The 14391-nt window shown below is 35.1% G+C and overlaps 1 protein-coding gene across 2 annotated transcripts in view; it reads right to left on the bottom strand.

Annotated features, from left to right (window-relative positions):
* Window positions 1-3113: 3113 nt before the first annotated feature.
* The window catches only part of Cpr11A (Cuticular protein 11A), a 156211-nt gene continuing 144933 nt past the window's right edge, over window positions 3114-14391 (bottom strand). The window contains exons 4-5 of one of the 2 annotated variants that reach the window (XM_067782290.1): window positions 3337-3537; window positions 3114-3277 (exon numbers count right to left, since the gene is read on the bottom strand). In XM_067782290.1, the coding sequence (XP_067638391.1) occupies window positions 3217-3277; window positions 3337-3537 (262 nt within the window). In that variant the 3' untranslated portion in view covers window positions 3114-3216. The remainder of the gene's footprint in view (window positions 3278-3336; window positions 3538-14391) is intronic. The other variant, XM_067782291.1, reaches the window with a different exon arrangement.

The raw sequence follows: 14391 nt of genomic DNA, 5'->3' as shown, positions 1-14391 counted from the left end.
TTTTTGTGGTAATAAATTGCCGATAAATGTAACATAAACTATTCAAGTCGTTCAGAGGCTGTACGTCGTGTTTTCACGAAGTGTCTGCTCGCTTGAGTCTTAAGCTAGCAGACACTCACTTTTCTTGGAACCGGACGCAGCCATAAATTTTTTTTGTGGTAATAAATTGCCGATAAATGTAACATAAACTATTCAAGTCGTTCAGAGGCTGTACGTCGTGTTTTCACGAAGTGTCTGCTCGCTTGAGTCTTAAGCTAGCAGACACTCACTTTTCTCGGAACCGGACGCAACTATAAATTTTTTTTGTGGTAATAAATTGCCAATAAATGTAACATAAACTACTCAAGTCGTTCGGAAGCTGTACGTCGTGTTTTCAAGAAGTGTCTGCTCGCTTGAGTCTTAAGCTAGCAGACACTCACTTTTCTTGGAACCGGACGCAGCCATAAATTTTTTTTGTGGTAATAAATTGCCGATAAATGTAACATAAACTATTCAAGTCGTTCAGAAGCTGTATGTCGTGTTTTCACGTAGTGTCTGCTCGCTTGAGTCTTAAGCTAGCAGACACTCACTTTTCTCGGAACCGGGCGCAGCTATACATTTTTTTTTTTTGGTAATAAATTGCCAATAAATGTAACATAAACTACTCAAGTCGTTCGGAAGCTGTACGTCGGGTTTTCACGAAGTGTCTGCTGGCTTGAGTCTTAAGCTAGCAGACACTCACTTTTCTCGGAACAGAACGCAGCTATAATTTTTTTTGTGGTAATAAATTGCCAATAATGGTAACATAAACTACTCAAGTCGTTCGGAAGCTATACTTCGCGTTTTCACGAAGTGTCTGCTGGCTTGAGTCTTAAGCTAGCAGACACTCAAATTTGTCGGAACCGAACGCAGCTATACATTTTTTTTTGTGGTAATAAATTGCCGATAAATGTAACATAAACTATTCAAGTCGTTTGGAAGCTGTACTTCGCGTTTTCACGAAGTGTCTGCTCGCTTGAGTCTCGGAACCGGACGCAGCTATAAGTTTTTTTTGCGGTAATAAATTGCCAATAAATTTAATATCAATTATTCAAGTCGTTCGGAAGCTGTAGGTCGTGTTTTCACGAAGTGTCTGCTGGCTTGAGTCTTAAGCTAGCATACACTCACTTTTCTCGGAACCGGACGCAGCTATAAATTTTTTTTTGTGGTAATAAATTGCCAATAAATGTAACATAAACTATTCAAGTCGTACGGTAGCTATACGTCGTGTTTTCTCGAAGTATCTGCTGGCTTTAATCTTAAGCTAGCAGACACTCACTTTTCTCGGAACCGGACGCAGCTATACATTTTTTTGTGGTAATAATCTGCCAATAAACGTAACATAAACTATTCAAGTCGGTCGGAAGCTGTACGTCGTGTTTTCACGATGTGTCTGCTGGCTTGGGTCCTAAGCTAGCAGACACTCACTTTTCTCGGAACCGGACGCAGCTATAAATCTTTTTTTGTGTTAGTAAATTGCCAATAAATGTAATATAAACTATTCAAGTCGTTCGGAAGCTGTACGTCGTGTTTTCACGAAGTGTCTGCTTGCTTGAGTCTTAAGCTGGCAGACACTCACTTTTCTCGGAACCGGACGCAGCTATAAATTTTTTTTGTGGTAATAAATTTCCAATAAATGTAACATAATCTATTCAAGTCGTACGGTAGCTGTACGTCGTGTTTTCACGAAGTGTCTGCTCGCTTGAGTCTTAAGCTAGCAGACACTCACTTTTTTCGGAACCGGACGCAGCTATAAATTTTTTTTGTGGTAATAAGTTGCCAATGAACGTAACATAAACTATTCAAGTCGTTCGGAAGCTGTACGTCGTGTTTTCACGATGTGTCTGCTGGCTTGAGTCTTAAGCTAGCAGACACTCACTTTTCCCGGAATCGGACGCAGCTATAAATTTTTTTTGTGGTAATATTTTGCCAATAAATGTAACATAAACCATTCAAGTCGTTCGGAGGCTGTACGTCGTGTTTTCACCAAGTGTCTGCTGGCTTGAGTCTTAAGCTAGCAGACACTCACTTTTCTCGGAACCGGACGCAGCTATAAGTCTTTTGTTGTGGTAATAAGTAGCCAATGAACGTAACATAAACTATTCAAGTCGTTCGGAAGCTGTACGTCGTGTTTTCACGAAGTGTCTGCTGGCTTCAGTCTTAAGCTAGCAGATACTCACTTTTTCCGGAACCGGACGCAGCTATACATTGTTTATGCGGTAATAAATTGCCAATAAATGAGGTATAAATTATTTAATATATAATATTGTTGTTTGCTATAGTGTGTCTGCCACCTTAATACGACCTAGCCAGTACCATTAATATGAAGGTTGACTCTATCGTGACTCCCAAGTCCACACAATAGTTTACTGATAGAAGGACAAAAACTATTAATTACGTAAGAGGCTACTGGCAAAGTGATGAATTGTCGCGTTTTTTCCCTTTTGTTGAAATTTCGATACAAATTTTTATTAAAGTGGGCTTGGTGGAAAGCCGATTCTATTTGTTTCCATACACGGTTATTATATATACGAGGACAACTTACATGCCAAATTTAGACATGGTATGTTCAACGTCTTTTGATTTTCGGCTTAAAAATTTCTTCTTCCATATGTAGACAGTTCCGCGCCCATTTTGTAAAATTTATATATTTCGCAGCAAAGTCAACCCACAAATCCAAAATCGCTTTGTTTATCGGTCTTTGGTAATACGTCATCGCATTTTTTTTTAATTGTTCGGAATTGCGAATCCGATTTTTTAAGTGAGAGTAGTCCCTATGCGATTTTCTTGATTTTCATAAATTGTATGTTTGACAAGGACAACCTCCAAGTTAAATGTTTCCAAATTTCTGTTTCTCGTCATAAAGTCACTTCACGAATCAAGTTTTGTTACCTTTTCTTTGGCAAAGAGTCATCGAATTTTTTCCGTTATTCGAAATGTTCTTATTCTTATTGATTTTAAGTTAGTCGTTTGTCTCCTGTATGCATTGTTTGTATATCAACAATGAAAAAAAAGTGCGCCTTTCTTTGGAGATTTGGTCCTTTTTACAATGAATTTTGGTTTCAAACGAAAACATGGTGTGGCAACCGTGCTCATTTTTTACGCTAATATTTCTGTTTTTATTTTTACGTAATTTCAAACCGTAAAATTGAAAAATTGTCTTGAATTGAATTGTTACTAAGAATAAAGTGTAAAAAGTCATTCCTTTGTTGGCAAGTATTTACGAAATGGTTCGGCCGGCAAAATAGGTAGATGCTGTCTAAAAATAAAAATTTTAATGAAACATATGTGTTAGCACTTAATAAGAAATCGACTTACGATGGAGCATCGTACCTATAACCTTCAATCGGTGCTGAAAAATATTTATTATCTTCGCCACTTTCCGCATTTCCCCTTATATTTATGTCCAAATCGAAATTCTGATTTAGAAACTGAAATCTGTTTTTAAAACTTCGTAATAAACCTTTACTCGTATCGATTGCGTTCAACCTTTCGGCAGGTACATCTGCAGATTGTGGGCTAGAATGAAAATATTAGTTTTAGTAAGTATATACATAGTTCTCTAAATATTTTCTTAGCTTAAATCTGTTTATATTGATTACTAGCAGACCCTGCAGACGTTGTTCTTCCCTAACCTTAGTCGATCTGCATATCTCTTAAGAAGTTTTTAGCTCTTATCTCACCCCCACCCAGTTCTAGTCCTAGTCCAATCCCTGTCCCAGTCACAATCCCAGTTACAGTTCTAGTTCTAGTCCCAATCCCACTCTCAGTCGCACCGTGGCATTTTTGCATGATTTAGCCGCGAAAAGTTAATAACTCACTGAAAAATTAATATATTTCATTCAAAACAAGTGTATATGATATTGTAACGAATTTAGGGAAATTGCGCTTATTCCAACCCTTCTGCTAACGTTCGAATCGCTAAACTGTAAAATAAATAACTCCAATATTCAATAATGCAAAATGGTCTATATTAGACCACTCTGCTTTTATATTCTCGGTTTCTTCGTTTAACCATTTCTCCTAAGTTCTAGTAATTTCGTGAACTTCATGCTTGGTTACCAGCAGCATATACACGTATATTTGTAGTTTGTATCCATATGCGTGTGGATATGTGAGTACTACTTCGGCTGATGATGTCATGCGTTTGTGAGTATCTCTCTGCTGCCTTGTATATATATATGTGTACATAATGATTGATTTGTTTACGTACATACGAGTGGCTGCTTAGTATCAGCTTAGTGATACTGTATCGCTTAGTGATGATAATATTCGTCACACTGCTCTCCACCTAAGTCCGATCGTCCCGATCAGACAAATCTCTCGATCTAACCGCTGCTAGCCTCTCCAAATGAACCACCCTTCTATTTCGTGTTTTTCCAATGGTTTGTATGCGGTAGATGGTATCAATGATCCTCTTCACAACTTTGGATGGAACACCTTTCCGCCGGTGAGGGTTGTATAACAGTACCAAATCTCCATCCAAGAAACCTTCCGAATTGTTGTTCTTGTCAAACCTGTGTTTCATCTTACTACTCACTATCCTGGTACGTTCCCTCACACTCTGTTGTTTGCCAATGAACTACTTCGTAGAGCTTGCGCTGGACGGATTTGAACAGTAGTGCGCCCAGGCTTCAAACAACCCTTGCATTCTTTCGTTCGTTTTAGTACGTTCATTAGGGTTTGCCAATGCCAGTGTTTTTCTCGCAGGCACCTTCGCTTTTGATTTGTTTGGCCCATTCGTTCCATCAACCTTTGCCCGATCTACTTTCTTTGACTTTTTTGGGGTCTGTCAAATCTTCTCCACCAACACTCACTTACTGCTGAGCCCTTTCTCCAAACTGAAGTTGAGTGGTACATCCTGGTTCTTATAGCGCATATTTCTTCTTTGCATGTCGATCCTGATATCATGTTCAACTAAGAAGTCCACTCCCAATATGACTTCATCAACGATCTCCGCCACAACGAATTTGTGTAGAACGGTGACCTTTCCAATTAAGACTTCACATATCACTTCTCCCTGGACTTGGTTATACTCGCCAGTGACCGTACGCAACCTTGCTCCAGGTAATGGCCTTACTTTCCTGTTGACCAAATCAGATCGGATTAATGAATGAGATGCTCCCGTATCTACAGTCAGTATATGCTCTTTGCCATCCGCGTTTCCTCTACTGTAGATATCATAGGCCATTCAATAGTTGGGGCAAGTTCTCGATCTTTACATCTGACTCGATCTTTCTCATCTCCTATAGCTTTGCACTTAAGACCACCCACGCTGTTGGAATCACTAGGGTCAAGACCGCAACGACGTGCAATGTGACCTGGCTCCCCGAATTTGAAGCAAATGATTACTCTATCACTCCTCTTTTGCAATCCTTCCAGCGCCTCCAATATTGCGTTCACCCAGTCTGCACCTTCTACTTCCACACGGCGTGGCTTACACAGATGCGATGCTATTTCCTGAGTCAGCGCATGGGATACTGTTTCAGTAAATGTTGTCTTTGGATTTGCGTATGTCGCTCGCTTCGTTTCAACGTCCCGTATTCCATTAATACAGCTCTAGATTTTTACCCTCTCGATGTATTCCACGGGTGCGTCTGCATTTGCGAGATGAGCCTATCTTTCAACATCCAAGGCAAACTCCTGCAAAATATCGTTAGCTTTTTGGTAGCGGTTTTGCACTTATATTTGGTAGATCTGTTTCCTGTGTTCACTTCCGTACCGTTGTTCTACAGCAGCCATCAATACTTCATAACTGTTACGTTCGTACTCTGGGATGGTCTGTAAGATCTCAGCAGCTGATCCCTTTAAAGCCACGAACAATGCAGAAACTTTATCTTCGGCATTCCAGTTGTTCTCTGCTGACGTCTTCTCAAGTTGGAGATTAAATACCTGGCAAGGAACAGAAGCATCAAACGTTGGGGATTTTACCTTCAGAGTAGACGTTGAAGTGACTGAACGGTTCAATTGTAACTCCTGAATCAGATCTTTCAAAGCGTCCATCTCGGCCTCAATTTTATCTTGTCGTTCACTAAAAACCTCCAGCTGCGATGATAATTTTGTTTTCTGTGCCTCCAGATTTGTTGAGATACGCTCTTCTTGTGCTTCGAGTTGTAGTATTATGCATGCCTCTTGTTCTTTTAATTGTTCTGCAATTTGTGACGCCATGTGCGTTTTTTGTTCATCCAATTGGTATGTCATATTGGATGTTAAACGTGCCTCTTGTGCTTCCAGTTGGGATGACATTTGCGACGACATGTTGGTGGATATTTGTGATGACATTTCGGACATTTGTGCCGATATTGCAGCCAAAATCATGTTCAAGTCTGTGCTCGTAACTGTCTGCGATGTTTCGTTTTTCTCTTCAATGTTTGTTGTTGTCTCGTCCCCATCAGGATGAAAGACATCATCGTCCACATTAATTCCTTCCGACTCAATTACCTCTCGTAGCCGTGCTTGAAGTTCGAACTTATTGCCGATTGTATTCAATCCACGGTTCTCCAACTCCTTCTTCAATTGCTGGATCCTTAGTTCACTTAACTTTGCCATGTCCAAGTTGTATTCGAAATCTTCGGAATTTATTGTATATTTGTTGTTTGTATCCATATGCGTGTGTATATGGGAATACTACTTCGCCTGATGATGACATGCGTTTGTGAGTATCTCTCTCTGCTGCCTTGTATATAAATGTGTGTACATAATGATTGATTTGTTTACGTACATACGAGTGGCTGCTTAGTATCGGCTTAGTGATATTAGTATCGCTTAGTGATGGTAATATTCGTCCCAATATGCTGATTGGACCAAATTCTTTATGAAATTGTTTGCTGGGTTGGAGCTGTTTTGGTCGATATGTATAAAGAAAAAACCAAGAGATACTTTTCTCTTCTGTGCATTTCAACCCATCCGCGTTATCAGGAAGTCTATTTTATTTTCAAACAAACAACATGAAAATACAAAACGAATCATTATTTTCTTCAATAAGCATTAAAAATTCCACATTAAAACCATAACTCACAATAATTTAATTAGTTATACAAACACAATAACATCACAGACAGGTTCAGGACAATTGAAACATTCATTTTGTTTATTTTCTATTTTTGTTTTCATCATTTTTTATTACTGTTGTATAAGCGCTATTTGTATTGCCAAAATCTTCTTCAAAATTCATGACGTTCGTCATATGTTGTTGGATGCGGAGACTCTCCAGTGTCATCATCCTTTTGCATCTTCTCTCAACATCTAAAATTCTTGCATTGCCATCTAAAATTCTTGCATGTATGATCGTTGTCAGTCAGATGTTGAGATAGCGCGGTATTTGTTTTTTGCGTCCATTTCATGTTCGTGTATTCTCGTTCTCAATGCTCTTTTCATTGTGCCTATGTAACATTTATTGCAGGCATTGTTGTTGTTACCGTGGCATTGAATTTTATACACTATATTGCATTGTTCTTCCTTATCTATTATATAGTATTGTGTGGCTTGTGAGCAAATGTTATGTTGTCTTTTTTCATAATTTTCCTAAGCGATTGATTACTTGTTAGTCCGGGTACATATGTAACTTCAATATATGTTTTGTTAGTGTTTGGTTCTGTTTGTCCATTTGATGAATTAGGGTGGTCCATTTTTTTTTGTGTGGTATTAATTATAAGCTTTTCTATTAGTGATATCGGGTAGCTATTTTTGAAAAGAATATGTTTTATTTTCTTCTTGTTTTCTTCTATGAAATCGGTGTCACTTAGAAGGTGTATTTTCCTTATGAGACTTGTTACTGTGTTGATTTTCTGCTTCTCTTGATGATTGGAGTGATAATTGATAATTCTACCACCGTCTTTGCATTCCAGTTCAACGTTAAGTTTTGGTTTTTTCGGTGTATTTCTACGTCTAGGAAGGCAATTTTGTTGTTCTGTTCTAATTCTTTAGTAAATTGTATCTTGCTATGCTAAGACAGTTATGATGTAAAAGGACGAATATGAACTAAAAATGAGAGAGTTGCTAAACGACAAAAACACATACAAAACAATTAGGAATGATCCTATACAAAAACTGATTAGGAAGAACGACACAATTATAAATAATCTTTACAAACAAAGGAGACTCGACTCAAAACAAAAATTTCAGCTGACATCCTCGGCTGCTAATTGCTTTAAGACTTTACGGGCTTCCGAAAATTCACAAACCACACGCACCATCTTCTAATGTACCATGTTACAAATTACCAAAATTTGTTAGAAGAATTTTAAATAAAATAATTTAAAAAAAAGTATTAAGTTAAATGGTTTTATTAAAAAAAAAAAAAACTTACATTAAGTAATATAATACGAAAAGCTAGAAAATAATTAGGTAGGTCCTAGGTACTAGTCTTCACACTCTTCATCAATCTAGGCCGTTGATCAGACAATTAAATAAAAGCGTTTGGCGCGTGAAATTTCTAAAAATGTGACGCGTATCATAATCTGATTAAGGTTCAGTTGGTCTTATGACTATCAACAGAAATTTTACACATCCAACGCTTTTATTTAATTGTCTGATAAACGCTCTAGATTGATAAGGAGTGTGATGACAAGTACCTAGGTCCTCTCTAATTATTTTCTAGCTTTTAGTATTATTCATGCAAGTATTGTTTTTACTTCATGTAAGTATTGTTTTCAATAAAACCGTTTAACTAAATTTTTTTTTTTTATTATTTTATTTTCAACTTTTTAGTCTTTATTTAATTGGCTATTATTTCTCATTCTATTTAGTTCATTTAGTGACTCATTATTACAAGGAGTCTTTTCTGACAATTTGTTACAATCTAAGTCCTCAATACATAATCCTTCCAAAGCCTTTACTCGACTCTGCGTCACGTATGCTTGTCCCTCCGCCAACTCCAAAATATTTTGATGGCACTTCTACCGGACTGAATGTAATATTTGTTCCAAATATGAGCAAAATCGGACATCATAGGTCGCTTTCTATTCAGGATTGTATTATGTGTTCGAAATATGGACAAAATCGGACCACAAATACGAGTTTTTTGAACTTGATTGAATGATTTTTATTGTGTTCCAAATATTAGCCAAATCGGACCACAAATAAAATTTTTGTGAATATCTCGATCCTGGCGCCACCTAGCAGCGATTTTTTCATAGGTCGCTTTCAATTCTTGTATGTATTATGCGTTCCAAATATGAGCCTTATCGGACCACAAATAAGATTTTTGTGAATATCTCGATCCTTGCGCCATATAGCGGCGATTTTTTCATGGGTCGGTTTCTATTCTTGTATCTATTATGTGTTCCAAATATGAGCCAAATCGGACTACAAATAAGATTTTTGTGAATATCTCGATCCTTGCGCCACCTAGCGGAGATTTTTTCTTATTATTGCATTGTCATCAGGTTCTGAACTATGTTCCAAGTTTCAAGCTTGTAGCTTATCGGGAAGTTACTTAAATTTCAATTACAAAAAAGTGCTGCCTGTCCAACCAGCCTGTCAAGTCAACCTAAATAAAACCGTTTAAAAATATTATATCCGAAGATCTCAATATAAAAAGTTCACTTCAACTAAAAGAAAAAATCAATTAACTCACAATTCAAGACGATGAAATTCTCATCTCATTCGACGTCGTTTCTCTTTTTACGAATATACCCATACATTTGGCAACACGCACTATTATGCAAAAATGGGAGAAATTGGAGACACACACAAATAGACAAAAAACAGTTCCAGACGATACTCGATTTCTGCTTACGTGACAACAATTACTTTTCATATAACAACACCATATATGAACAAATCTTCGGAATGCCAATGGGCAACCCGCTATCTCCAACCATTGCAGATATCGTTCTGGACAAAATATTGGACGACAGCCTCGCTGAATTAAAAACCAAAGACATATATGTCAAATACATAACCAAATATTTACATGAAATATTTGTAATTGTAAAAGCTTAAGACAATACAATACTAACAATATTTAACGCACAGCATACCAAGATACAATTTACTAAAGAATTTGAACAGAGCAACAAAATTGCCTTCCTAGACGTAGAAATGTACCGAAAAAACCAAAACTTAACGTTGAACTGGTATGCAAAGACGGTGGCATCAGGTAGAATTATCAATTAGCACTCCAATCATCCATGGAAGTAGAAAATCAACACAGTTGCCGTCTTCCAGTGAGTTTTACAGCTCCGGCTAACGCTCAATTCTCACGGGAATGCTCTGGATCATTGAGAACCTTGAGAAGCAGATGTCGTTAAATTTTCGCACACGTGAAATGTGATAGGCAGATGCCGCCGCTGTTTGTCATTTAACTTATACGGCGAAAGGCTAAGCAGCGACATCTATTTTTGAAAAAGTAGGTTTTTTAAAGGCAGCGTCGCCAAACTAAAAAGAAGTAATTAACAAATTATCTGGCTCACAAATTAAACCAGACTTCTCTCTGGATTTATCTGGCTCAAATCGTTGTTGTTGCATTTACATGCAAAATTATTTATCTGGCTCAGGATTTTGCAACCGGATGATGGCAATTAACAAGTCGCATAAGGAAAATATACGTTCTAAGTGTTTGGGGGTTTGACTCCGCTTCACAATTGAACATACCTATATTTAAATTTCTTATCTTCTTCAAACCATGAAGCAAACTTTCCAAGAAAATCAACTTTGGTGTACTTCACTTGAATACATCTCATACAAAGTTTGATAAAAAAATCGAACTTTACTGCAGCATTCATCATACAATCCTTCGTCTCTATTTACTCCCTCCCTAAAACAGTACACTGAAAATACACGAAGATTAGCATATTCATTCATTCATTCATTCATTTTATTCATTATTATCCTGTGCAATCTTAAATTTATACAATTCATAAAACAGAAGTATACTTATATATATAAAATTAGCAAAAGATAACAGTTAATGGTGTTTAGTGTCCAAATAACAGGACAGAGATAACACCATTTCCTTAAATAACTATAAATCTATGTTGTACATTGTGGGGTACAATACAAAATCTATGTAATGAAGAAGAAATATTTACAGAAGTTGAAGAATTAAACAAATTCCAATTTACAAGTGTGCTTACTACAAAAGAATTATACAGAGGTAGTGAAAGACAAAAAATATAATGAAAATACTAGTAATTATATTATATTATATTAATTAATTATAAAATTTGTTAAATTTTAAAATTTTTAAAGGGAAATACTTTACGTAACAGGCCGCAACAGAACTTCTATATCATCATGATTCAAACAAATTAGCCATAGTTTCACCATATTGTGGCAATTACTTCAACGGAAAATACACGAAGATTAGCATATTAGGGCAATTACTTCAACGGAAAATACACGAAGATTATCATTTTGTGGCAATTACTTCAATGGAAAATACATTAAAATTGGAACGATATTAGCATAGCCCCAGAATGACACTGATCTCGTGAAGCGTACCACATTTTCAATGGTGATAAACAAGAGGAGCATGATAATAATAAGTATAAGTATGCATAATAAGTACAATCAGCTTAATTTTAAAATAGCTTTAACAATTTAAAAATTATTGTTAGGCAGGAAAATATTCGGGCAACCTAACGGCTGCCTATTGACAAGCAAAAATTTAAATTTCTGCTGTAAAAACTTTTTTACTAATTTTGAGATATGTTCCCAGAAGAGGACATACAAAATCAAAATCAAATGTTTAGGTCGTTTTCATAAAACTCCTTAAATGTGAAAATATATTACCAAAATTGAAAATTTTTTTTAAATCCAAAATGAAAAAAAAAGAAGAAAATAGCATTGGAATTAATGTTTAATAATAAAACAAGAAAAAATAAATTGTATTTAAATATTCATCATTTGAAAAAAAAAAATGTTTTTTCTAAAAGATTTTGTAAGAAAAATTAGAAATAACAAAAATGTTAAATTAAACAAATTTTTCTTTAAGAACAAACATTTCTAGAAATAAACCTTTTAAATAATAACTTTTATAATGCTAACTAAATAAGAAAAAAAAAAAAGTAAAAAGGAATGCTTAATATAATAAACATAAAAAATAAAGAAATAAGCATAAATTAGCATTTTTCCACCACCCCCAAAAAACAGGAATACATTTCTAATTTCTCTTTAATTTTCTCTTTCAATCATATCATCTCTTTAAAATGTCTTCGTAGACAAAAATTAACCCCATAGCTGGTTACGAGGTAGGAAAAAGAAACTCAAACATCAGAGAATAGAATATTAAAATATAAACCACCAGCTGAACCAGAGCCAAAAATTAACCCAAACATTTCAGATGTTTGGCTAGCAGTTTCAACCTGCGGAATCGTGCTATTGATATAATATTGAAATTTAGCACCCTAAATCCCCTAATTCAACACAATTTCGATAAGAACAGTAAATATTACAAATGAATCACTGCAAAATGCCTCACTTAATAGAAGAATTTATTAAGACAGCTTCATTAGCACTGTCTAAGTTCAAGAATTTGCTAATTCTCAGTAGTAGCTTCCATAGAAGTTAATCAAAATAACATCTATGAAGGATGTCAAGGTAGAAGATTTATACCACAAACTTTTCGCAACATAATGCTTGACAAAAACCTTACGTAAGTGGACATGTGCAAAATACCTAAAGTTACCACAAGATCGGAAACTTAAAAACCAGCCAGAATGAAGAAAATAAAAAGTCACAAAGAGAACCTTATTATAAATAAAGCGCTTAATAAATAAATTTGCAATTAGACATGTCACGCTCATTTTCATCCAAAAGGATAGAAAAATTGTAGCGTAATACAAGCAACCAGATTGTTGAGGAAGTTATTGACTTAGGACAATATTCAACCAGGCTTAAAAATGCCGGAAATCTAGGACTTGTAAGAGAAAAAGACAGTTGTCCCTTAGGAGACAAATTGGTCAAGAATAATGAATACTCGAGTAAGCATATTTAAAAATAAAATAGGTACCCAAGTTCTCGAAGATCTAATATTTGCATTAACCCCAGAAGTTATGCATGTGACAAATGTCGACAAAAATTATAGGAATTCTTCATAAATATCATGACGATTCCATCTGGAAAGGCCACCCAGAAAATCGAATGATACATAAGATCTAATAAAAATATTGCTGGAAAATATGAAAAATGGTATAAGAAAAGATATGAAAAATGTTTGCATCCACTGTACCCATTGGTTCAACCACTTATCGCTATATAACTACTTCTTGCTCTAGCAGCAACTGAATTTACCCAATCTACTGTATATCATGCGCTCAAAGATCCCGTTTTTTAAAACAATGTCAATTTTCACCCAATGATGACTGTAACCATCATCTTATTCTATACGTTTCAATTTTAATAACAATGCAAAAGCTTTGTTTAATAGAAATAATCAAGGTAAGGAAAACTAAATCTCCTATATTTAGTCGATAGGATATACTAAATCATTTATCTTCATTATTTTTTTAAAAAAATATAAATATAAGTTAGACTCTTTTGACCATTAGCGTTTGGTGCAAATAAAATGTATGTACTACTGTGATTACTAATATTGAAATGTTACTCACTTATGCCTTTTCTGTTTTTATATTAATGTATTGCTTTTTGTTATTAAAATACACAGATCGCCCTTGAAAAAGCTAGAGAGACTAGCGAAACGTCGGGTTGGAATGGTGAAATAAGTTTGTTTTTTATTTGCACCAAACGCTAATGGTCAAAATAGCCTAAGTAAGCATTAGTAAATGATATAAGTTAGACCTGTTTCATCCTAGACGAACCTCGCCTTTTAGAAAGGCCATAATTTTAGATAATAGGATCCTTTATACCTAGTTAGGCTATAGTAGAAAAGAAAAATAATTCTATAACCCTGCAGAATATAAAATACCGATAGGAAAATAATTTTATTAATAATTCAAAAAAAAAAAAAAAAAAAGAAAAAAAAAAAGATATCAATAGGAAAAATTATTTTAGTAATACTCTTTAGAGTAGTAAACATCGATGAAAACAATAATTTTACATTAATCCCCTATAAGGTAGAAGAAATCGATGAAGAAAAAAACACTAATGTCACCTTAATCCCATCTAGAATAGGAAATGAGGATAAGCAAAAATTTAGTAGTAACATAGAGAATAGGCAAATAAAAATACACAAAAATAGACTTAAATTAGTAGAATAAGAAGATGTTCAACCTACAAACATTAAAATACAAAAGTAGAATTAATTTACAAAAATAGAATACTCATGCATTCCCCAAATGCATAAGCATTCTAAAAAAAAGGGAGATGTAGTGTAAGCAGTCAACAATTCAATTTAATCCAAAATATTTAAATCAGTTGTTTTTGTTTTTATCGGCCTATTGATAACTCATTCAAGGTTCGAATCGAGCT

This window comes from Eurosta solidaginis, chromosome 4 (assembly GCF_040869045.1).
Source record: "Eurosta solidaginis isolate ZX-2024a chromosome 4, ASM4086904v1, whole genome shotgun sequence".
In the NCBI taxonomy this organism is placed as follows: domain Eukaryota; kingdom Metazoa; phylum Arthropoda; class Insecta; order Diptera; family Tephritidae; genus Eurosta; species Eurosta solidaginis.
Note: the sequence above shows the minus strand (reverse complement) of the source record. Positions and strands in the feature narration are given on the sequence as shown.